This window comes from Poecilia reticulata, linkage group LG19, assembly GCF_000633615.1.
Source record: "Poecilia reticulata strain Guanapo linkage group LG19, Guppy_female_1.0+MT, whole genome shotgun sequence".
Taxonomy (NCBI): domain Eukaryota; kingdom Metazoa; phylum Chordata; class Actinopteri; order Cyprinodontiformes; family Poeciliidae; genus Poecilia; species Poecilia reticulata.
In genome coordinates this window covers 7,188,554-7,214,273 of record NC_024349.1, presented here as the reverse complement: position 1 = coordinate 7,214,273, position 25,720 = coordinate 7,188,554, and the positions used below count along the sequence as shown (strand labels likewise).

The 25,720-nt window shown below is 37.8% G+C and overlaps 1 protein-coding gene across 1 annotated transcript in view; it reads left to right on the top strand.

The window, feature by feature from the left end:
• LOC103481331 (protocadherin-15-like) overlaps positions 1-25,720 on the top strand; it is a 199,721-nt gene that overhangs the window by 100,299 nt on the left and 73,702 nt on the right. The window contains exons 14-20 of the mRNA XM_017310687.1: positions 868-1,000; positions 2,359-2,438; positions 4,338-4,431; positions 8,619-8,747; positions 19,152-19,271; positions 19,402-19,587; positions 21,749-21,985. Of these exons, the coding sequence (XP_017166176.1) occupies positions 868-1,000; positions 2,359-2,438; positions 4,338-4,431; positions 8,619-8,747; positions 19,152-19,271; positions 19,402-19,587; positions 21,749-21,985 (979 nt within the window). The remainder of the gene's footprint in view (positions 1-867; positions 1,001-2,358; positions 2,439-4,337; positions 4,432-8,618; positions 8,748-19,151; positions 19,272-19,401; positions 19,588-21,748; positions 21,986-25,720) is intronic.

The following is a 25,720-nucleotide window of genomic DNA, read 5'->3' as shown; positions in this document are numbered from 1 at the left end:
ATCAAACAGTACAGTATGTCGAGTTCATTATTCAAAGTAGATTCAACAGTTTCTATCTAAATAATCCCAGCTGATCTGATTGAGTTGCAGCATTCGCTCCTCCTGGACAACAACAGAAAACTGCTGACATTTTTGTGGACTTTTCAGCTATCGCTCTGTTACTAAGGTTACCACAAATAAATCGCAATAGTTTGACAAAAAAAAAAAAAAGGTTCACACAGGTTCTGATTCCATACAGTATCTATAAAACTGCTGTGATGCAAGTGTAAAGTTTTTATGTGCAATTGCAAAAAAAWTTTTAAGTAGCTAAAACAAAAGTGYTAGCTGAAATAACAAAGCAGCCCCAAAGGGCAAACTGTTTCCACCTGCATTCACTCAGCAGGATTACATCAAAATGTTCTTTCACTAAAAGGTCACCACCCGTTGGAAAACTGAGTCACTGAAACACCAGAGGAAGTTTGCAAGACTGTTCAATAGATGGCTCAAGATCCACAGACGACAAAAATACTTTTTGTAAAGCCCAGGAGCAATGCTTCTATTTAAACTCTTTGTCACTTACACTGTTGCTGACATTAGGTTTTTATTGATTAAACACAGTAACAGCCAGAAAACAAATTGTGCAGCCCTTTTTTATCTTAAATCATGAGTCGTTCAGTCTGTTTCACTGTCCCTTATATGCTTTGTTACATTTCTATTTTCCTATTTCTTTGACACCTTTTCCCCTCTAATATTCCTCTAGGGCTGCTGTTAATTTATCAGACACTCTGTAGCTGGCACTCTGTCTGTGTGTGTAAGTGTTCTCCTTATCTGTTCCCATTTTCTATACCTGATAGTCTTTTGTCTTTCACCTTTTCTCACTCTGTTCAGGTCTTCCATTACAACAGTATATATTGAAGTTTTGCCCCCAAACAACCAGAGCCCTCCTCGCTTTCCTCTCCAACAATACAACCTTGAGATCAGTGAGGCTATGAGGACTGGTGCTACACTTCTTAATCTGCAGGTAGACACACACACACACACACACCCACACAATGTGAAGAACATCAAAAAGAGTCTGATCAAATCTTTGCTGCATTGGCTGAAACATTGCATTGCCTGCTTGTTTAGATTTAAACACAAAAAACAACATTATTTTGGCCTTTTTTTCTTTTTTTTTTAGCTTTTTTAATCATTAATGCATCGCCTTAGGCTTAACCACATGAAAGTTTTATTCATTAAGTATGATAATCTTTTAAACTCTTACAATAATTAAATGTCATTTTTGTTTTCCCTTTTTAATTAACTTAGCTCCTCATTGCTTTTACCCCTTGGTAACCATATAAGTGCTTGCCAAGGTAGGAGTAACACTGTCAGCAAACCAACACCAACTGATGGAACGCTAGTAATTGCTGATTGTGTCCTCCAGCATCTTGGCTCAAAGGAATAATAATTCCCGACTGTTCAAAGGACAAATTTTCAACATTACGTTACTGCTTATTTCAGGTGTCATGGCCATTGTTCATGGAGGTACAATGGCCATAACAGAAAACAACATTTTTCTAATGATAAAATCTAAATTAGGTGTGAAAACCTGGTTAAAATGATTWAAAGCACTATAAGCCTTAAGATCAATTTAAAAGTACAATTTACCCCAATTTACAGAGAAATAGGATATAGTACGATATATATATCCACTTGATGAGTGTTATTCACCAGCTGACATTTTTCTKMTGTATTTCAAGGTTAAATAGACGATAAGAAACAGTATAAGTTCAAATTATTACACTCCAATCACCATGCTTCACAGATTTTATTCATTATATTCRTTTACACAAATGTTGCCTTTACTGCAWTTTGTGTTTAATATTTAAGCCTCCTGACTTAATAATCAGAAACAAAATATATCACTTTTATTTCTAGAGTGTGTTGGATTTGGTGTGTAATACCTTTGAGTTCTCCAGATGAATTTACTCTTTAACTTTTTATCTAAAAATAACATGATACATGGATAGATATGAACATTTAAGCAAATGATGCCTGCATTCCGTCTTTCACTGTGTCTGAATGTTTACAGAGTGGCAGCCAAGGCATAATTACCTCAAGAAATGAATCCAAGACATGAATTTTTGGGCAATTAATGATGCTGCAATCAGCACCAACTTGCACTGCACACAGGTTACTAGAAGTCTGCATGATTGATTTTATCATTTTGTTCTCCCCTACATTTTCTGCAACATAGGGGAAAGTACCATAAAATGCACAGATTCTGCCTCAAATACCTTCTTCTTKCACCACTCAGGTGTTACTTCTCAAAATAACAAGAGCAAAATCATTGTCAGTCTGCCTTTAAACCTGTTTAACTGTCTGCTTCTTTTTAAGGCAGTGGATCGAGAGAAGGATCCAATAACCTACAAAATCCACAGTGGAGATATTAATGGAAATTTTGCACTGCAGCAGAGGTAAGTCATGAAATGTGATCAAGTTTTATTTAGGTGCTTATATCTGAAACGTGGCTGTGTGCTTTCAGAAAAATATGGATATAGTGTATACATGCTAAAAGAAAGGAGAGCWACTAGTAACAGGCTGTCAACTTTGTAGAAGGGAGGAGCAAGAAAATTATCCATAGCTAAATAATGGAAAAAGAGAGGGTGGGAAAGGTAAACAGTTGGGTACAAAATTACGTTTTAAAGGTAAATGTAGGAAAGAGGTATAAATAAACATTTAATAAACTCAAGAAGGGCAGAATCCCATAATGGTGGAGGGTACATTTTTAGCTAGATGTCTGTGAAAYTACACATTGTTCCAATACAAGCCCAAATGTTGCAGTACCTCAGCTGTGTTTTCCACACAGTGGCACAATGAGTACAAACTTGTATTATAAGATACATCCCTGTCTATTACAGTGACAGCACCCAGGAGGGTGTTTTTGTTGGAGAAAGGAAAGACATGAGCTGCCATCTGGATTACTAAATTACCCATAATCAGAGTAAAAAACACACCTCCTGCTGGAGAGGCTTTTGTCCAGTGCAGCCTCCMGAGAAGCCATTTACATACAGTGCCTTCCAAAATAAAAGACTCATACCCACTTCTTCTTCACTTTTTGTCACATTGCAACCATAATTTCAATGTATTTCATTGGGGTTTCTTAATGATACACCAACACAAAGCAGTTCATGACTGTGATGTTGAAGGAAGGATGCATAGTTTCCAGTATGTTTACTGGAGGATGGATGTAGCTAAATACAGTTCAGTCCCAGAGAAAACCTATTTTATGATGCAAAAAATAAAACTGGAGAATATAGGGAAAGTTAAGCTTCGAGCATGGCNAAAGACATGAGCTGCCATCTGGATTACTAAATTACCCATAATCAGAGTAAAAAACACACCTCCTGCTGGAGAGGCTTTTGTCCAGTGCAGCCTCCMGAGAAGCCATTTACATACAGTGCCTTCCAAAATAAAAGACTCATACCCACTTCTTCTTCACTTTTTGTCACATTGCAACCATAATTTCAATGTATTTCATTGGGGTTTCTTAATGATACACCAACACAAAGCAGTTCATGACTGTAATGTTGAAGGAAGGATGCATAGTTTCCAGTATGTTTACTGGAGGATGGATGTAGCTAAATACAGTTCAGTCCCAGAGAAAACCTATTTTATGATGCAAAAAATAAAACTGGAGAATATAGGGAAAGTTAAGCTTCGAGCATGGCYGTAGCTGTATATCAGAATGGACCAGTCAAAGTCCATGACCAATTTCAAGTGAAAATCCATGGCAAGGTTTGAAAAAAATGTCAACAGATGTTCTTGCAGCTGCAATCGGAGCAAAGATATTGAGATTGCAAGGGCTGAATAAAAATGTGTACTACACTCTTCAAATTTCTTTCTMRGTGAAGAAGTTTGAAAACCTTGTAGCATTTCGTTCATTTTATAATTACGGGTTGCTTAGTGTTATTCAAATTCTAATGTAAAATACATTAGAATTTGCGAATGGCAAAGTGTTATCAAAGTTCAGTGTGTATGAATTACTTTGCAAGGCACTGCAAAAAAGTAAGCGTTTGGTTTTCAACTCATTTCGATTTTGTATTTGCATACAAACAAATCTGGCAAATGCATGAAATTAGAAGGAGTGCTGCACATGATTAGCAATCAGTGACTTTTGAACAGAAACTTCTCGTCAAATTAAACTCGGTATTCTACACCATGGTATCTTGATTTGCCCTGCTTTGTCTTTTGCCTGTTTTTTTGTTTTTTTACTGATGACTTCTATTGTTTGGTGTCTTTTATATTCATGCTCTGATCTCTTTCAAAGCATTTACCTTCAACGTCAATCCGATGTGTCTGTCGTCTCTCTCCAGTTCAGGGTATTTAATTCTGGACAAGCCTTTGGACAGGGAGTCTCTGGATCATTATATCCTGATTGTCACCGCCTCAGATGGACGCCCAGATGGAGTAAGAAACTCAGCTGTGCCTCACCAATATTAACTGTCTCTCCTTACTTGAGTTGTTTTACAGCCTTTGAGCAAAATCAAATCGAGCAACTGTTGGAAGCAAATTGCTGCGAACATAACATTTTGTGTTATGTAGAAAGAGGATCATTAAAGGCAGTTTTGGAAATACTTGTCATTTATGAAAGTAGTAAATTATAGGAAAAAAAGTTGAAAAGAACTTAGGAGAAAATATATAGAATGACTTCTATTTCAGATACTGCTGGTTTTCATCTTACAGAGGAGTCTCCATCCTCCTCCTTTTGTCTGCTTTGTTCTGCCMCCCCGACATCCCCCTGGAGGTTTTTTCCAAATCCTTTAATTCAACAAGTCTCACTTGTGAATCTTTCTTTTCCCTTTGCTTAAATCTTTCTCTCTCATCCACCTTTTTCTTATGTCACCTTTCTGCTGTAATCCCTGCAAAACTTATCCAAACTTTTTTTCCCCTAACCAGCTCATTCCTGTCTCACAAATGCCATCCCTTTCAGCCATCTGCTTCCACAATATCCTGTACAAACCCGCATGTCTACTGAGACCCTTGTCTTGACTCATTCATCGACTTTTCCATCAACTCTACAAATGAGCGATGTCTCTGAGCAACCCTTTGGCCAAATCCTATCTTCATCTAGATGCCATGTGTTGCTACATCATACCTCACCGCTGTGTGTGAGTACACTGCCTGGGTTTACCAGTGTTGCTCATTAGCTTCCTAATGCGACGTCGTCATTGGGTGCGTTCACACTGCAGCCTGAGGCGACCCAATTCCGATTTTTTTGACGTTATGCAACCTGTATCCGATCTTTTCATGGCAGTGTGAACAGCACAGGTCGGATTCTTTTTCGAATGCGACCCATATCTGATACGTATCCGATTCAAATGCGACCTAACGTCCAGGTTGTATTCATCCGAACTGAACTTCACTGTTTTTCAACAAATCTCACTATTCTGCRTCCTGATACGCGCAAGCGGGAAGAAAAACAACAACCATGACGGACTATATGAGGATTAAGTTGTTAATATGTTACTCCGGCCGGATACCAACTTCAAATATGTAAGCTAAGCTCCACCGTTAGCCTCCATGTTTACTTCCGCAAACACTGAGCACTTCTTCTTCTTTTTATGGCAGTTGGCAGAACACTGAGAACGCTGACGCTATTGCGCCCTCTACTGCGCATGCGGGACACTTTCAGGTCGTTTGCCCGTTCACACTGCAGAACACATAAAGGTTGCATTTACTGGCAGTGTGAACGACCCCGGCAAAAAAAAAATCGGAATCGCCAAAAAATCAGAATTGGGTCACTTCAGGCTGCAGTGTGAACCTGCACCCATTGTCTCCCTAGAATTCTAACATACCAAACAGATTTGCAATTGCAACTTCTGACGAGGTGAAAAACGGACTATATTTCTCTCTCTGTTATGTCTGTCAGTGGGTGATACTCATCAGGCAGCAAACAAAAACTTTTCCTCAGATAAATCCACTAGATTTACATGTTTACATGAAGTTTGACCCTTCTTTGACCAGTCAAAGTACGAACGCTGTTAAAGAGCCAGCTGTGGGCATTTGAGCAACAGAAACAGACCAGGCAGCAGTGAAGGATGGTGGCRTGGTCTGAAGAGTGAAGTTTTCTTTAACAAACTGTGAATGGCCGAGTGTGTGGTCCTTTGACCTCATCTAGAAATGCTTTGACTCTGAACATAGCTTAAAAATTCTGTTTTCTCTTTAAATCACAGTTGTTGGCTATTTCATCATGCTGTGTATAATTTTTAAATCTTAAGGAAAGTGTGCTGTATTACTACAATTGGGTATTTGTTGGCTATAAAGCGTGAATATCAGTGGCAGTAATTCACTCTTTACTTTCCAATTTTTTGTTAAAATTCTCTTTGCATCTCTGCCAACATATCTTTCAGATGTTTCTATGCCTCCTGTGGAAGGCAAACTGCAGAAACTACTTTTCTAGTTTGGTTCCAATTTCATACCCCCTGTGGTCACTGTGCACTGGCTGTTTTTTTTTGTTTTTTTTTCTTTTTTGCATTTCCTTATTCACCATCTCCTTACCATCTAAACACTGTGTCTCATTTTCATCACTCGTTTTTCTGCTACAGCCCCCATTACATGTCTCAACTCTTTGGGGTACATGACTTCAAGGATCTCAGATCGCCCTTTTTTTTCCTCCCCTTTCTGATGGAGCAAAAGCTTTTTTCTACACGATATTACAATCCTGCCAAGATGCAAGTGGATGCTGGAGAGCAGGGCATCCATTTTATGCCACTTGTAAATCACTTAAACTGTCAGTGGCTTATCACATACTTTAGTACTTTTTTTTTTATCAAAGAGTACGTTAAAAAGTCATAAATAATTCTTCATATTTAAAAAAAAATACATTTGTATCTTGCATTGATCCATGCAGATGTTGGGCTTTTCTCCTCTCTCCATCTACCTGTTAATCAGGCATCAAAATAATAAATTCACCAAAGATCAAACGATGTATTCTTAAGAACAATGAGGACTGTTTTTCATTGCAGCTCTGCAGTTATGAATTTTGGTTTGAAAAAAAAAAAAAAAACAAAAGCAAGAAAAGAAGCTGAATTTTGAACTGTTCTTACCTTTTAAAAACAACTGCTTCTCAATATCACCATCTTTTTGAGATGATCATAGCGACTGGTGATCTTCACAGGTGGTGTGTGATTTTTGTTTATCGAACTCATCACAGATCACCTGAGTCTTTTCAGGTGATCTGTGTCTCACTCTGTGTTGTTAACTAAAGTGTAACCAATCCGCTGCTCTCTTTTTTTTTTTTCCCTGCTTGTTTTCATTTGTTAGTTTACCTTTTGGTTTCTCTTCCCTTCACAATCCGTCTGTTAGTCAGGCATCCAAACGACGTTTATCGTCTTCAATAAATAAAATCTCCTCATATGTGTGTCAGTGAATACATATGGAGATGTTAATGGGATAAAATTCATAATAATGTTCCTGACCTTGTATCATAGACATCCATGCAAAACTGAGTTAAACGAATGGGAAGGAAAGAGAGAAATATTTCAGAGGTGTTCAAGAACCCCCTATAAATAGGTCTTGAAACAAACTTAACATGCAATGTCTCAACCAGTCTCTAGAGCTCGATGATGAGTGCATTATCTTTGAGGCCCAAAGGACATAAAGTTGGGGAAAAAAATGGGTGAAGGAAGTTTAAACATTTTTTCTGCTGGGGGKTKCATTATATTTTGAGAATGAGGCAGAGTAGAGTTTGGGAAAGAGAAGAATGGGTTGAACAGGGCAGCCACAGAAGACCATTCAGAGAAAAAGAAAAGTAGAAAAAGAAGAACAGAAGACTGGAGCATAGATGCTTTACACTGGTCCATTAATCAGTATCGCCCAAAAGGCCTTGGGTTGTCTGTAGTTGTGCACACACATACACACCTGTTTGTCTCTCATATTATTAAATGTCCTGTAGGGAGAGTGTCAGACTACAAAGTGCCTAATTGGCTGTTTGGCCTGTGAATCCATCATACTGCCACAGGACGAGAACTATACAAGTTGGCGCATTGAGCCTATTCTACTGTAAAGACGCTGTTTGCTACTTTACTGTACGACAGCTTGATGTAGGTAAATGCTTCTCTTGTGAATGTTCCAGACTGTGAATCAATCGGCTTTAACCTTTTGCTGTTCTAAGGACTGCAAAAATATTTCTAAAAATGTTGCCAGTTTCACATTTAGAAACATTTTTGCGTGATCAGCAGAAGMAATGTGACTTTTAGCAGAGATGCAAACAGCTTCTGGCAGGTATCAGAACCTCTTTGGATAATTAAAAATACCTGTTTTACAGGATTTACACCGTATTAAAGGATATAATTACTTTGCAAACAAGTAGACATTGTTTTATGYAATTATTCCATGAGAATAWTTTTTTATATCTACAGTATATATAAAAATATTAGTTGTTTTTCTTGTCATTTTCATCCAAAKTCATTAAGAGCCATTGTGGAARATCCAAGGGCTGCAGGGACTGGACCTTCAGTGACTGCAGGTCCAGTCCTTGCAGTCCTTAGGAAAGTGTTTTACTATTGGGTTTCAAAATATTTGACGAAGAGCTCTTCAATGAATCAGAAAAACTATTTCTTTTTATAAATGTGCGAGTTTGTGTCATTTTGTAGACCTCCACTGCTGTGGTGAACGTGGYGGTGACTGATGTGAATGACAACGATCCGGTGTTCAACTCTTCACTGCCTGTGAATCTCACCGTCATCGAGGAGCAGGATAACGCCTTCGTTGGGCAGATCGTGGTAAGGAGATCCGCCATGGCGCACTTTCACAAGATAAATCCTGGAAGCTAAAAACGACACAGTTGCTTCTTTAATGAGGTCCCCGTGTGAAAACAAAGGACATCGATGTGTTGATTGTGTTTTCCCGCAAGGCTGTGTACTTGTTTAAGCTGTTTTAATGAGCAATAATTTGTTCGTTTAATAATGACACTTGAACAAAAACATGATAATTAAGAAAAATTAATCTGACTGTTTCAACAAGTCCCTGATTGCACAATTTAAAAGCCCAGCAGGGGGCCGAGTCAATGACAGATTACTTTTTGTCTGAATCATTTCTCATATGACACGGTCCAGCTCGCTCTACGGTGGAAATGGCACAAATCATTTTCTTGGAGTTTTAACCATCTGTTGGGTYTTGATACATTGTTATTAGGACTGAAAGGCGTAATGTTTTTTAGAATGTTGCCTTTTACACACACCCTCGTTCTGAGCTCGTATTTACCATCATTTCAAAGCGTTACTCTCAGATGGATTTACAAATTATCTCAATCTTTAGTAGCAACGGAAGTAAATAATTCTGTCAAAACAGAAAGTTTACTCAAATTAACCTATACCAAAAATATTCTGTGCACAATTAGCTTACGAACAATATCTTACTGCTTAGCAATGTGGGAACTGTGAGCAGCTACGGTTAAACACACACAGCTATTTAAAGCGTATGCATAGATTAGTAATTTCTCCTAATTTGTCTTCATGATTTGTACAAGAAAAAGCGTTATATTTGTAGCTCCGGCAGGAATTAACGTTTGTCTGTTTTTAACCTACATTAAAGCAAGGTTATGCTAATTTGTTGCATTAATTAGACTGCTAATTCTCCTCAGTGTATCTCCTTCAGCACATCTAAAGGAATGAAATAAACAGGTKCTCACACTTCACAGAAATAGTTACAGTGACTTTAATTAAACCCTCCGGTTACATTCATTTGCTGCGACAACCAAAGATCAATTTTACATAAGTTTGCTTGAGCATTTGGGTGGCAAGTTTTGCAACTCCATGTATTCTAGAAAGAAGCCTTGGTCTTCATCTGCAGGTTTTACACAAAGCTCTGATTGGTCTGCTTTTGACTCTATTGTTGGGGGTGGAAAGTTGGGGGCAAGGCACGCCACACCTTTCAGATTTTGATTTGTAAAGAATTCTGCAACAAATTCATCCATTTCCTTCCACTGGACAATTATTTGCAACTTTGTGTTTATTTGTGACATAAAACTGAAGCTGAGGTGAAGAAGGTGTGGCAACATTTTAAATCTTTTTAAAATATCAAGTGAGTATATGAAATAATTGCCATTATTCAAAATCACTGCTGCATGTGTTTACAAAACATCACGTTCCAGACCTCAACACTGACTGGCCTATTTTCCTTAAGAGGCTCATGGGTGAATCTTACACTTTGATCAGCTCTGATCTTTTAAAGACACTTCTTCAGATGTGTTCTTACTTGGATTTACTTCTAGCTTAATTTATAGCCTTTGTACATTGGTGTCAAGGGTYCTTTGATCCATCTGACTCTTTGCTGGTTTCTAAATGTTAATCAGCAGTTCAACACTTGGACTATTCCTGTTTTAAATGTTTGACCCCTTGTGCACCCTTGTATAGTATTTTGAACAAGTTGAGCAGTAGGTGGTAAATTTAAAAGTGAAATCGCTTTCCTTTATTTTTGAGCACAAGCTTTGTAAATGCAGAAAAAGCTTAATATCTTCCAGRCACTGTACATTTTTTACTTTCACTCCACTTTTTGGTCTTGGGCCAAATGCAACATCCATAAGCCATGCCTGATCTGAACAGAGGGCACTTGAAATCATTCCAGTTCTGAACTTCCTGCCTTTCAAGGAACCTTGGACGGATTCCAAAGCAAAACAGACGGCGWTATCCCTCAGCGGGCCGGGAAAGGCACGACTCTGGGCGTCGGTCCAAACCAGGGCTCGTACCTGGGGGTTTAACCGTATTTCTGAATGAATTTGCAGACGTTACTTTACTTTAGAGATCAACGTATGGTAAAGCAGGACAGAATGATCTACAAGGCAATGGGAAGTCTTTGAGTGCCTGAGGAAATAAAACACACAAAATAGAGCAATGCAGTGGAGATGAAATACKCCTGCAGAAGGACGAGGATGATTCCTGACAATTTTTTTGAGTAGCAAAATGTCTGGGAAAAGGAAAAAGTATCCTACTACTACATTAAGTATCTAACAAATGGAATACTATGAATAAAATGTAACAAGGCAATTTTTTTTTTTATTAAATTCAATATAATTTGTAAACTAAAGCTGTGAATTTGCTTTCATAAACAAAGGCTAAACAGAACTGGTTAGGCTAGCAACAGCTGTGCTACAGTGTTCAATACTTTGATAAACCCAAAGTTAAGTTCTGGATTCCCATCGCGTTAGCAAAAGAGAAAAAATCTGCTGGTGGACTAGCAATAAAAGACAGAGCAAAGAAAAAAGGGATACTTGACAGGAAATAACATATAGCAGATGTAGACAAGTTCCAGGTAAGTGTGAGGAAGAGACAGCTTTCTCAAGTTCAAAAGAAGAGGAAAGCTTATCTCTGCTGCACAGACGGTTCCTCTGCTCTCTTCCTGAGATTTTCAAAAAATAACAAAGTACTTCTTTATGGTCTGAAAACTTGTCTGGAGATAAAAGCTCTGGTCCTTAAACCAAATTGTATTCATTAATCTATCCACACCCTTATTTTGCAGGAGCCTAAATTACTTTAATTTTGATAATTGAATCCTTTTCATACAAAGGAAAAAAAAACAGAAAATAGCATTAATTTGAATAAGCTGATGATTGCACTAGGTCAGTCTGTCCTCCACTTTTTTATGTGTAGATCGGGAAGGGTTTAGGCTTCTCAAACTAAGTAGTTAGTTTTTAAAAAAAGTGCTATATGCCATATTCATTAAATTCTTTTATGAGTTCAAATGTACTTCAAAATTCTTTCATGCCCTTCAAACTAGTTTTTTTTTTTTTTTTTACATTCMAGTCACAAACTTTGTTGTATTTTATTGGGATTTTATGTGTTAGACACACAGAGTAGTGTGTAGCTATGGGGAGAAAATAAAATCTGAAAATGTGGGGTGCATTTATGTTTAAGACCCTTTACTTTAAAAACATTAAAAAACAGCATAGTCAATTACGTTCAGGAGTTACTTAATGGGTAAATAGTCAACACACAATATGTTGGGTAACCAAGAACTGTAAAACCTGCACATTGACCTGAAAACATTTCCAGTGGCGGCTGCATCACGCTGTGGGGATGCTTTGCTGCAGGATGGAGAGAGAAACCTGCAAGAGTGTAACTTGATCAAAAGAGTTAAAGGTTTCGAATATTAATTCTTTCATAAGGTCAGCTCACTTTATAAATATTTTTGGGCAGATCTGTTAGAAGCAATGAGTGTGAAAAGAAACATTAGTTCCTTATCGCCATTCTGATTATTGTCGAACAGCTTTGGTCTTAAACTAATTTAAATAAAAAGGCAAATCAAAGCTCATGTTTTGCCATCAATAATTGTTTGAAACAGTCACATGAACTAACCGCATATAAAATGGATTGCTAAGTCTTCCTTGTGTGTGTAGCTTATGTTGACATGTAAACATTTTGAAAAACTTTATGGTTCAATTGGTGGAACACATTTGTGCTTAATGACATCAGGGAAATCTATGYAATTCTGAGTTGTGTATCGGTCTTGTAGTTTTCTCTGTACATTAAATTAAAGTCACAGATGCCAACGTGAAATAGGAAAAAAGAAAAGAGGGTGAGCTTAAAGAAAAGGTGCATTAGCACTTGCAACATAATTATTGTATAGACAGCAGAAATTTCAGACTTCTAGATTTTTGTTTTAATCACTGCGTTGAAAAGCAACAGACATAAGGCAGATTAGACATTATTTTCATTATGTTTGAAGCTTTTAACTGTCTGGTGTTATAATTATACTTCTGAAACTGTGAAAAACATGGYGAAGGAGAGATGAAAGATGAAGGGTTTATTTAAAAGAAGCACACATTATTAGATGCACAGCCAAGAAACTCAAATCACACTGAAGCATTTGACAAGAGGTGAATAATCCAATCTTTGATTAGTGTAATTTATTTTAGAAAATATAACGCTGTAAAAATCTGGCGCTGGAGAAAAGCCCTATGTTGCTTTTTCTGTAGTTTRATATSTGGTGTCATTTTTATTTGTCTATTAGGATAGGAGAAAAAAAAATATTTTCCTTTATTTTTAGAGATTTTAATTTGTCAAGTAGAGTTAAGCAAAGATTCCGAAAAAAGCATTTCAATGATGAAACATTGATAGCATGATGGCATGTTTCCATGTGCCTTTAAAGCTATACATGCATTTAGAAATTCATGTAAACTCTTAAAAGCAGTCAAAGTTACATMAATTATAGATTGACTTGTTTTTCTGTGTGATGCAGGCAAACAGGAGTCACGTTAATAATCAAAAATGAAATAAACTGGCAAGAGTTGATCAAAGGAGATTTTCAGTGGGGATGTTACAATCAGGATGTTTTATTCCCTTGTATCCTTTCTGAGTCTATTGGAGATTCATTCATTCATTCATTCATTCATTCATTCATTCATTCATTCATTCATTTTGTAAATTAATTCAGAGGTTATGCTGAAAATGTTGTATAGCAAATCCAAAAAACAAGTAACGACCTATTAAAAGCCGATAATACTGCTTAAATAAACTTTTTTTTCATTGTTTTGTTAAATTGGCAGGTTTTTTGCGTGTGTTGGTGCTGTAAATTACAAGATTTCTTTTTTTTCATTTTCAGTCTGGATCTMGGGACTTATAAAAGTTGGTGGCTTAAAGATATGGGAGCTCAAAAAAAATCTAATTAAAAAAATGAATGTCACATAAATGCACGAGTAACTATTAAAGGCAATGAAATAGTGAWATAGTTTGTCACTTATAATGACACATATTTGATCTCCATTTGAGTTTTTGAGGAATGACATTTTATTTCTAAACGCTTGACACAAAGTCACAGAATTCAGTAAAATCCCATTTTGCTTCTGCTAACTGTGGACAAAACATACAGAAAAAAAGTTATCCTGCTTCATGAACTTATTCATAAAGTCCTCTTAAAGAAAATCAAAATTAAGCTGGAAGAATGCACTTCAGAGAAAACAAAATATATCCGTGTCTTTGTGAATGTCTACAAAATATGCGTTATAAATCATCCTAAGTGCCAGCTTTATATTCAAAAATATAATTGTGTGTAGTGGCTGTCACTCAGAWAAGAGTCGTCCTTTAATCAGACACTTCCAAATTCATCCTCAACCTCTCAAATTTGGATTTCAAAACTCTTTGCGTCRCCTGTTTTTAATGCAAATCTGCATGCGATACTTTATACCAAGTAAAAACTGAAAGCAGCTTCCAAATCAGCCTCCAGCTTCTCTCCTGATTTACTTTCTGCCTGTATGACTGTCCGCATGTCAATTATCTCCCTTTTCCAAACAACCCATGATAATCGCACAAAAGCTGGATGCCCCATTAAATTTCTAACACAGTTTCCCCCCCGGATGGCAATGAGTCACTGAATACAAATCAAATGGAGAGGACTCCTMACTCAGAGCGCTGCCAAGACACTGTCTAATTTCCACTAATTCAAATAATTACTGCGCAAGATGGATTAAAAGTTTAATGAATGAAAATTGAGGAAATGTACAAAATGGGTCACCACAAAAACAAGTTGCTGCATTAAAGCAGAGTAAGTGGATTGTAAATATGAATGGATATGATGGTGAGGTTGCTTTTTACATGAGCTTCTAACCATCAGGTAGATTTTCTTGGGCAGTTTTTGTGTTTGGTCCCAAATCTAAATAAACATCTTTTACTGCAAACACCAGGAGTCTTCAATTTAAATTGAAGACTTTGTTTTCAATTTAAATAAGGACAATTATGCAATAATTTCATTATCATTTTGCTTTTTATTCCCTCTTTTTAAAAACATTTAAAGCATATGTGTTGCGTACAGTGGACCACCGGTATAGCAGGCGCACAGAGATAGTTAAAATCTGGGAATATTGGGAAGCTCCTCTAAAAATGCTTATACCTGCCAAATTTATTAGTTCAAAAACCAACTATACCTTACAGTATTATGCATGAATACAGAACCTAACATCTACAGTCTCCTGTACTGTTGGGCCTAAAGCCAATCAGCAGCCAGACCAGTAAATGGCAACTCTGGATTGGCTGCTTTGCCAATGGCAGCCAATCGCGAGTCAAGTAGCATTCAGCTCAGGTATCTCAGCTAAATATGTGCGACAAAAATACATCTCTGGATAGGTGGGCTTCCCAGATATATAAATAATAATACAGTGATTTGAACTACTTTTCTTACCTGCATGTTTATCTTTTTTATTAAAAGTTTGCCCTTCTTGTTTGTCCCTGCTCCTTTGCCATAAAGTCCCCAAAGAAAGGAATCAGATGCAATGCTTTAATTACTGTTTGATGATGAAATGCGGCCGTCTCCACTATATTTTTTTCTTATCTTAAATTTCACAACCCTGCTCCACCAACTTTAAATAGCGGTTGTCCTTATTTTCATCATCAGTGGACACTATGTGCTTGTTAATTTCATTTTGCTTTCAAGGTATTATGACCAATATTGGCCAGCGTTTTTTTTTACTGACAAAAGAATTGCCAACCCCTAAAACCACATCAGAAGCATCAAACAGCTTTTTGAATTAGTGTCAGACTGCAAGGATCAACAAGGGCTACAACTTGAGTAGGTCCTCAGAAAGATGCACATTTGTGTATTTAGTGTAGTGCAGTACATAGTGTTCTTAACTTAAAAGCAAGTAAAGCAATTATTTTTTAACTCTTCATGCCTTTGGTGAGAGCAACACCTGATTCAGCYCCGCACACAAGACGACGACGTTAATGTGTCGTTTGCTCCGGTCTCATCCATTTTAATGCTGTCAGAGTGCTGATTGCACAGGATGAACATTCAGAGAGGTGGAGAGGAACACCAGCCAGCAATTTGTCACTTTCTTTCCACCTTATTTTACTAGTTGAAAAAGACTATGTGCAGAGGAAATCAGAGTTTGACTGCAGAACAGGCACAGAAGGACAGCCAGATTCAAAAAGTGTAACAAAACGGAGAGGAGGACATTGTACTGCATTTTTTTATCAAGTTAAAACTGAAAGTACTGCCTCATTAAATTTTGCTGTAAAATACCTCCAGACCCTCTGGGGGGAAAAAAAAGTACAAGGACAGAAGGATAGAGAGAGCACACATACCAACGTGCTGCCTGATTGAAGCTTACAATGTGTGTTCGCAGGAGATTACACTAAAAAGATGCTACACAGATTGCACAGTATTAGTAATAAACTTATGCAGTGTGCAATCTGTATAAGTCAGGTCACGAATATATTTGGTCTCATCACTGGCTGCAGATGTAAGATGCTACGTAAAAACCTTTAAAACATTTTATTCATTCAAAAAGGGCGAGTGCCAGTGCAGCTGTCGTGGTAAAGAAATTTGATATATAAAGGACAATATGGTATTTGCTGGTCATTGTGTGTGTTAGTTTACAGGTGGTTTGAATTGGAGTTTGTAAAGTTGCAAACTGTAACAATTAGTCGTAAGAATAATTAGAGTCATCTAAAGGAACAGAAAATAAAAATATGGCAGCTTTTGCTGGTTGCATGACCTTGCCCTGCTCCCCTCCAGGCTAGGTCAGTTGAGCTTAGTGTGTTCTGCATGAGGAAACAGAAGCAGAAAGTATGGGAGCATGCACTGTGCTCAATTATTAGGTAAGTGAGTATTCTGACCATATCGTCATTTTTAGGGATATTAGTTTATTTGAAAGTTTTAAATTGTTTATAATTCTCTATTAAACAGATGAAAGTAAAAAAAGTGAGATGGGAAAATGTGTTTTTTAAAAAATATATTTCTGCTCAATAAAAATGTGTCTCTATTTGTACCCACATAGATATTCTCCTAAGAAAGTCAAAACATCACTTTTACTACCTAAGGTTAAGCTTTTATTAACATTTTTGGACTAACAGAGCACTGTAGTTAGTGATTAATAAAAATAATCCTCAAAAATAGGACTTGCCTAATAATTGTGCACACMGTGTAATGATTCCATTCCTGTAGACACACCACAGCCGCTGTAGGACCTACATTCGGCTCCCTTTCTTTTTCTGTGGTTGAATGATTTTAACCAACTTGAATCTCCTATCAAATGTCACTTTAATTACACATTTATTTGTCCTTAATAAGCTTCTGGCCTAAATTTACCTGGATACTTGACCACCCTTTCTGGCAGGAAGCGGTGCAGTCCATTTAGATTATCAGGCTTCCTGGCACACACTCAGCTTTTAAACATTGTCTATGAGTTTTCAATAGAGTCAAGGTCAGAACCACTGCACAAGCTTCCTCTTGGCCTACTTTTCTAGTCCAAACTCAAGTTTGATGTGTGTTTGGTATTATTAGATTGTCAGAACACCAAACTGGGTTCAAGTTTCAACCATTTGATCCAGACTGTCACTGTCAGATGAAAGGGAAATGGGTAGGATCTTCCTTTTCATAAACTTGCAGATGAACGTCTTTGGCAACAGATAAGCAAGTGAAACATTAACACAGACAGAGCAGCTCTCCACCAAGACTYGTTCCTCCTTTAACTTSACTGAAGTTTTCCTGCATGGATAAACCAAATGTGTCTTTGTGAAACGTTTTTCACTAAGAAGGGACAAAGATTGAGCTATTTGGCCATAATGGCTTGAAMATGTTGGAGCTGGTAAAGATGAGGCTTCTAAAAACTAGTAGGTACAATAACCCAACAGTCAGGTACGGCAGTGGTCACATCATGGKGAGAATGGCTTTTGCAACATCTAGTGCATCAGATAATACAGGAAGAAGCATGTCTCCAAATAATTTTATTTCATTCCTTTGTAGAGTATCTTTACAAAAATCTCCTTAACTTTGTCCTCTCTTAATCCGCCCATGATACCTGTTGATTCATGTCTATTCACAATAAGAATTGAATGGTGCTGCCATCAAGTGGTCTGAGCAAGTGACATCCCACTGTGATTGCACAGCATAAAGCTGTATTTATAATACTGTAATTTTAATATGTTTTACAGAAACATATGAAGTAATTACATTTCAAAGACCTGTTAAGCAACTGCAGCATTGGTAATATAATCTACTTACTTATTGTCTCCAATTATGCCTAATGTTGTGAATCTGCATCAACAATTTATTATTAATTGTATGTGTTGTATCCAAAAAATGTMTTAACTTAGAATCTGCTAGACTGCAAAAACAAATACTTATTTCTTTTATACAAYAAAACAAAATAACATTTTAGTTGGGGATTTGATTTAGATTGCATGGACAGTCATGCCAAAAATCCCAATTCAAACTTGTGAACCCATTTTATCAAATTTGTTTGTCCAAAAAATAAGAATGCACAAACATGTTTGACCAACACTGTATGTTTTTTTTTTTTGAGTATTTGAGTATAAACTTGAAAATCATTTTGTATTTTAGTTTGGCGATAGAATAATGTTTTTCAGCTGGAGTTCAACTGCAAAAAAGATCTTGCAAAACACACATGAGCTASCGGATGACTTTTACCAAGATCTCAGATTAGATCATTTGCTTTTTTTGTGGCAGCAGCAAGTTTRCAAATCCAAGTCTTACACATTTACAAAGCTTTAAACCTTTTGATTTAAACTCATGCCAAGAATTAGCAGGAAAAGTCTCTTCTTGTCAGCTGTACAGCACTCTGAAGACRTAAATAATTCACTTTGAGCAGGAAGGCAATGTAAAAAGAAAGCAAAATGTTTTTTAGAAAGCTGTTTCCTTTTTTGTAATGTAATAAGGAAAAGGCGAGTTAAAGCCTCACAAAGCATTGAAGCTTTTCTGTTAGAASTACAGATGGCTGTAACTGATGCTAAAGTGGAACATTAAAAATATGATACTTTAAGAATCATAAGGAGTCATAAAAATAAAACCTGTGATGTATTACCGTGAAGAAGCTATAGGTTTTCTGCTACTATGTTTGAAAATCATAGTTAYAGAATTTCATGAAGAGAGCAGCTGGAACTCGATTTGATCGATCATGCTTTGGGCTTGTACTGCGGCCAGTGTCACAGAAAAACTGGTAAATAAGAGTCTGACTTGATGTAATTCAATTCCTGGAAATTTTTCATTTGCTGTTTTTATTTYAGTTGCAATCTGTTTAATTTTYACTTTGTAGAACCAACTTAAAAAACATCACGTTGTTGTGTTAAAGGTTTCATTTTATGTCCTGATCAAGTTAAAGACTGAGTGCTTCAAAACTGCTGATTCTTGTGTTTTTAGCATTTTTCTTTTTTTTTTCTGGCTGTGACTTGCTTTAGGCAACAGATCTGGATCTGGGAGCAAACGGTCAGGTCCATTACAGGCTTGTCAAACACCAGACACTGTTTTCCATCAATGCCTCTGGAGCCATCAGGACTGCAGTGCCACTGGACAGAGAGGTCAGAGAAAGTCATAGATTTAGTGAACTTTAATGACTATTGGATTCAAAACAATTGAAAGATATCACCACTTATTTATTTATTTTTAGCTGCAGTCTTAATTTTTCTTCATGACTCTGTAACCTCGAAGGTGAAAGGTCACTATTTCCTGGTTGTCGAAGCCTCGGACGGTGCAGTGGACCCTCGGCGATCCAGGCTCACCCTCTCTGTGACCGTTTTGGACGTGGACGACAACAGCCCGATTTTCTCCCAACAGTCCTACAACGTCAATCTACCTGAGAACAGCCCAGAGGACACTGTCATTTTACAGTTAAAGGTGAGTCTCTGGCTTGGCTGGGAAAATAAATTATGTATAAGTTCATCTGAATAAATTAGAATATGACTGAAATCTTTATATATTTCAGTATTTTTCAATTCAAAAGTGAAAACTTTCATATAAACACAGTGTGATATACTTCATGTGTTTGTTACTTTTGGATATTATGACTGGCAGCTAAGGAAAATATAAAMTTAAACTCCTTTGAAAATGTTAATCTTACATAAAATCAGTAAAAGGTTTTTAATACACAAATGTCAGCCTCTACAAGTTTTATTGTCCAAATTACTGCATCAGTGCTGTGAGGCAATCAGTTTTTGGCATTGCTCAGTAAGCTAACTTACTGTTTTACTAACGGCTTTTAGCACATCTGGATTCTTGGAATAGTTTTTTTTTTCTTCTCTTCCTCTTGGAAATATTCCTTGGATTCTTTATGGGGTTTAGGCCAGGTAACTTAGGCTGCATTCACACTACTGCAGCCTGAAGTGACCCAATTCCAATTTTTTTGACGTAATGCGACCTGTATCCGATCTTTTCATGGCAGTGTGAACAGCACAGGTTGAATTCTTTTACGAATGCGACCTAATATCGATACGTATCCGATTCAAATTGAGCCGGAAAAGGGTAGAGTGCCTTCTCCGGGTCAGGGAGGTCGTCCTGCCTCAAGTGGAGGAGTTTAAGTATCTGGGAATCTTGTTCACGAATGAGGGGAGAAGGGAGCGGGAGATCGACAGGCGGATTGGGGCAACATCTGCCGTGAAGCGGGCGCAGTAACGGTCTGTCGTGGTGAAAAGAGAGCTGAGCCAAAAAGCGAAGCTCTCGATTCACCGGTCGATCTACATTCCCACCCTCATCTATGGTCATGAGCTTTGGGTCATGACCGAAAGAACGAGATCACGGATACAAGCGGCCAAAATGGGTTTTCTCCGTAGGGTGGCTGGGTTCTCCCTTAGAGATAGGGTGAGAAGCTCGGTCATCCAGGATGGACTCAGAGTAGAGCTGCTGCTCCTCCACGTCGAGAGGAGCCAGTTGAGGCTCGGGCATCTGGTCAGGATGCCTCCTGGACGCCTCCCTGGTGAGGTGTTCCGGGCACGTCCCACCGGGAGGAGGCCTCGGGGAAGACCCAGGACACGCTGGAGGGACTATGTCTCTCGGCTAGCCTGGGAACGCCTTGGGGAGAGGGAAGTCTGGGCCTCCCTTCTGAAGCTGCTGCCCCCGCGACCCGACCCCGGATAAGCGGAAGAGAATGGATGGATGGATGTATCTGATTCAAATGCGACCTAACGTTCAGGTTGCATTCATCCGAACTGAATGTCACTGATTCTCAACAAATCTCACTATTTTACGCGCAAGCGGGAAGAAAAACAACAACTATGACGGACTATATGAGGATTAAGTTGTTAATATGTTGCTCCGGCCGGGCAACAACTTCAAATATGTAAGCTAAGCTCCACCGTTAGCCTCCATGTTTACTTCCGCAAACACTGAGCACTACTTCTTTTTATGTTAGGTGGTGTTTGGCAGAACACTGGGAACGCTGACGCTATTGCGCCCTCTAGTGCGCATGCGAGACACTTTCAGGTAGTTTGCCCSTCGCATACGGCCCGGCAAAAAAATCTTTTTAGAACCAAGACGTCATCCTTAAAATGTTGAAAAKATTTTTTACTAATTTTTAGTACTATTTTTACTTTGACTAAAAGCTGCTCCAAATAATCCAACAAACTTTTTCAGCTTCATGATATTCAAAGTGAGTTGACTGAAGATTAATGCCTCAGTCATAAATGTAGTTCATAAGACTCAAAATAATGTTGCTTCAAATCAGACATTTTCTACAAAATCACCAAAGTGCTTACATTTCATATTCCAGGCAGAGCTGGAGACGTCGTAAAAGTCAAAGTTACTGTGAGACTTGTTGAAAGATTGAAAATTGAAAAGGGCAGAGCTCCCCAAAGCATCCCAATTTAAATACCTGCAAAAAAAAGGAGAGAAATTTGACATGGACCACCAGTAGAACACAAGAACATTAAAGTTTACTGCCACAGGCGCTTTGAATACACCACAGCTTAATGAAAACACTGTTTTAAAAATTAACCTGCCAAAAMAAATAAAAATACCATCACATAGCAGTGATTCAACCTTCTTTATTTTCTTTTTTCTGAAGGCAACAGATGCTGACCTCATCTCCAACCTCACATATCGAATCAGAGCTGAAGGCCTGGATCCTGAGATAACACGGCTTTTCCGCGTTGACCCCGTGACGGGGRAGCTGTCAGTTCTTAAGGTTCTGGACTTTGAAGCTCTGTCTGCCTCTGAACCCATGTACACTTTCACCGTAGAGGCTGTCGACGTGGAGGGAACAATGCCTCCTGGGCTTGCCTCRGTTACTGTCAGGATACTGGTGAGTGTGGGGGTGTGTTTCTCATATTTTTTCCTTTGTCCAAGCAAAGCCCAAAAAGCAAGTAAGTTTGAAAGAGAGGAAAATGTAAAGAAAACAAGAACATACAAGGCCTTGGCTTAGACCTCTTGAACTATTAGACATTTTGTCATATTGCAACCACAAACTTCTAGATATTTTAGCAGTATTTTGCTTTTCTATTGTTTTTTTTAAATGGCAGCTCAGTGTGTCATGTCAACAGGATAAATTAAAAGCTGTGCAATCCAGAAATCTGAAATGGAAAAGAAAATGAAAGGCCTTGTCATAAGAAGTTCAGTTTGCAGTTTCAGAGATATGTGGTGGGGATAGCAAATGTGCTCAGATCAAACTAAAGATTAACTTTCTAGATGCAAAACTCTTTTTGGAAAAAAAGTAAACACTGGAGGTTCCCAGAACACAACAAGGAAAGAAAGAAGGAAAACAAACTGAAACCTGCAGACAGAGCAACAAAAAATGCTAGGTCAAAGTCCAGACTTAAATTCAGCTGAGAATCTGTAGTCAGACTTTAAAATATCTTAAAATAACTTCCTATCTGACTGAGCTTCAGCTATTTTGCTAAGATGAATTGGCCATTTTTCTGTTTCTGGATGTGCGAAGCGTTCAGAGACTGAAACTGCAACAAAAGATGATCCTACAATGTATTTAATACAACTGGMTGTCAATATTTTCACAAATCTTAAGTAMAGRTTTTAAAAGTAAAAGAATACTTTAGCAAGACAGTTGAGTTTAATCAGCAAATGGTAGTTCTGAGAAAACTCTTTATTCATAGATTATGGATTAAGTATGCTAAAAATTATTATTTCACTTTATCAAACATTTTTTCTGGACATTTTACATACAATTAACAGGAACAATTTCATTACAGAAAAATTCAGTGTTATTTTCTGTCCAATAACTGTCTATTTAAACTTGTTCTGAAAACATTGTAATTCTGGCAAATTAATAATAATAATAATAATAATAATAAAAAACTGCTCTAAGAACACCAGCAGATTGCATTTAATCTTGACTTCACTGCTTCCCCACATCCTGGAGAAAGCATGGGGCAAAGTAGACAGTGTATCTGTTTTGCTAATTAAAACTGGAGGCTGGTTCCACAACAGAGGAGTTTGATAAATGAAAGCTCTGCTTCCACTTCTGGTTTTAAATACTCTCGAAACCAAAAGTAGCCCAGGCATGTGAGAACAAAGTGCATTATTTTGAAAAAATAATACTGTGGTGGTGTTTTTTTTTTTACATAAAGCTGAGATTGGTTGACTTTAAATGAGCTAAAATGTGAATATTTTTGTTCAAGTTCTCACTGCTACATTTCAGCATTTAGGTTTTTCAGTTAATGTAAGGGACATCCTGATGATACAGAACTGATTTGAGGGGGATTTCATTGGCAAGTTAAGCAACATATTTTGAGTACATTTAAACATTACTCTCACTGGTGCTGAAACCCCCCAAAATTTCTAATGATTTCACATTAAATGTGAAATGTGAAAAGCATGTCAGTAGACATAATCAACACAAAAGTAGCATATTTGTTTGAGAAAAAGATTAATCGTAGCTACAAATCAGGGTCACTCACAGAAACTCATTAACAGATAGATCCTCATGGTGGAATATAGGTTCTTTAAATCAAACATCCAGAATGCCTCTCTCTTTCTCCTGGTTAAATCAATATTTCCGCCTCTTGGACTNAAAAACTGCTCTAAGAACACCAGCAGATTGCATTTAATCTTGACTTCACTGCTTCCCCACATCCTGGAGAAAGCATGGGGCAAAGTAGACAGTGTATCTGTTTTGCTAATTAAAACTGGAGGCTGGTTCCACAACAGAGGAGTTTGATAAMTGAAAGCTCTGCTTCCACTTCTGGTTTTAAATACTCTCGAAACCAAAAGTAGCCCAGGCATGTGAGAACAAAGTGCATTATTTTGAAAAAATAATACTGTGGTGGTGTTTTTTTTTTTACATAAAGCTGAGATTGGTTGACTTTAAATGAGCTAAAATGTGAATATTTTTGTTCAAGTTCTCACTGCTACATTTCAGCATTTAGGTTTTTCAGTTAATGTAAGGGACATCCTGATGATACAGAACTGATTTGAGGGGGATTTCATTGGCAAGTTAAGCAACATATTTTGAGTACATTTAAACATTACTCTCACTGGTGCTGAAACCCCCCAAAATTTCTAATGATTTCACATTAAATGTGAAATGTGAAAAGCATGTCAGTAGACATAATCAACACAAAAGTAGCATATTTGTTTGAGAAAAAGATTAATCGTAGCTACAAATCAGGGTCACTCACAGAAACTCATTAACAGATAGATCCTCATGGTGGAATATAGGTTCTTTAAATCAAACATCCAGAATGCCTCTCTCTTTCTCCTGGTTAAATCAATATTTCCGCCTCTTGGACTGGACTTAATGGCCTCAAAGTTTATAAAGAGTAAAGGTGAGCTACAGTGCTTTACATTAAAGTGTCTTGCATGAGAACTGGTTAGATCATCTTGATAGAACTTCTATGACCACTAATGCGTACTTACAGAGGATGCATTGATGCCGTCAATGGTTCTCCTATATGTATTTTATTGCATGGTCTCATCTTTATTCCATATAGACACTGAAGCCATTAAGTCCAGTCAAAGAGCATCTGAGAAGCTTTTTTTTTTCTCAAATCCCCCGACTGTGTGAGCTTTAGTCCAAGAGGGGGTCCAGCGCATCCCCCACCTTCACGAGGCGTCCCGAAGAGAACTGATTTTATTGTTTTGATGATTTTTTGGAGTTTTTGTTGCGTCAGGGACTGATCAAAGGGTGCGTTCACACTGCAACCTGAAGTGACCCAATTCCGATTTTTTTTTACGTAATGCGACCTTTATCCGATCTTTTCATGGCAATGTGAACAACACAGGTTGAATTCTTTTTCGAATGTGACCCATATCCGATACGTATCTGATTTAAATGTGACCATAAAGTAAGTTCAGGTCGCGTTCATCCGAACTGAACGTCACTGATTCTCAACAAATCTCATTATTCTGTATCCTGATACGCGCAACCGGGAAGAAAAACAACTATGATGGACTATATGAGGATTAAGTTGTTAATATGTTACTCCAGCAGGGCAACAACTTCAAATATGTAAGCTAAGCTCCACCGTTAGCCTCCATGTTTACTTCCGCAAACACTGAGCACTTCTTATTTTAATGGCAGTTGGCAGAACGCTTAGAACGCTGATGCTATTGCGCCCTCTAGTGCGCATGTGGGACACTTTCAGGTCGTTTGCCCGTTCACATTGCAGAACACATACAGGTAAAAATTCACTGGCAGTGTGAACGGCCCCGGCAAAAAAATCTGAATTGCCAAAAAATCGGAATTGGGTCACTTCAGGCTATAGTGTGAACGCACCCTAACCTCCTGTTGTTTCCCTGTTGTCCGACTGCGACTGACTTTTTACCACGAGACAAATGGTGCATAGCTGCTGCATCCTGAAACCAGACAGGCTAAACTGTGGGTCAGAAGTGCCACCAGTATATTTGTTGCTAATGTGGCAGCCACAGCTGACCTAGCTCAGACTACTGAGTGCTGATTTGAATTTGTTTGAAAGGTCTGACTGACAATGCCTCACATTTTCTGTCAAAAGAAGCTCGTCCCCTCAGAGGAAACAAGTGTCATACATTAATATCAATCCGCTCCAGCTTCAAGCTGTCCCTCTTT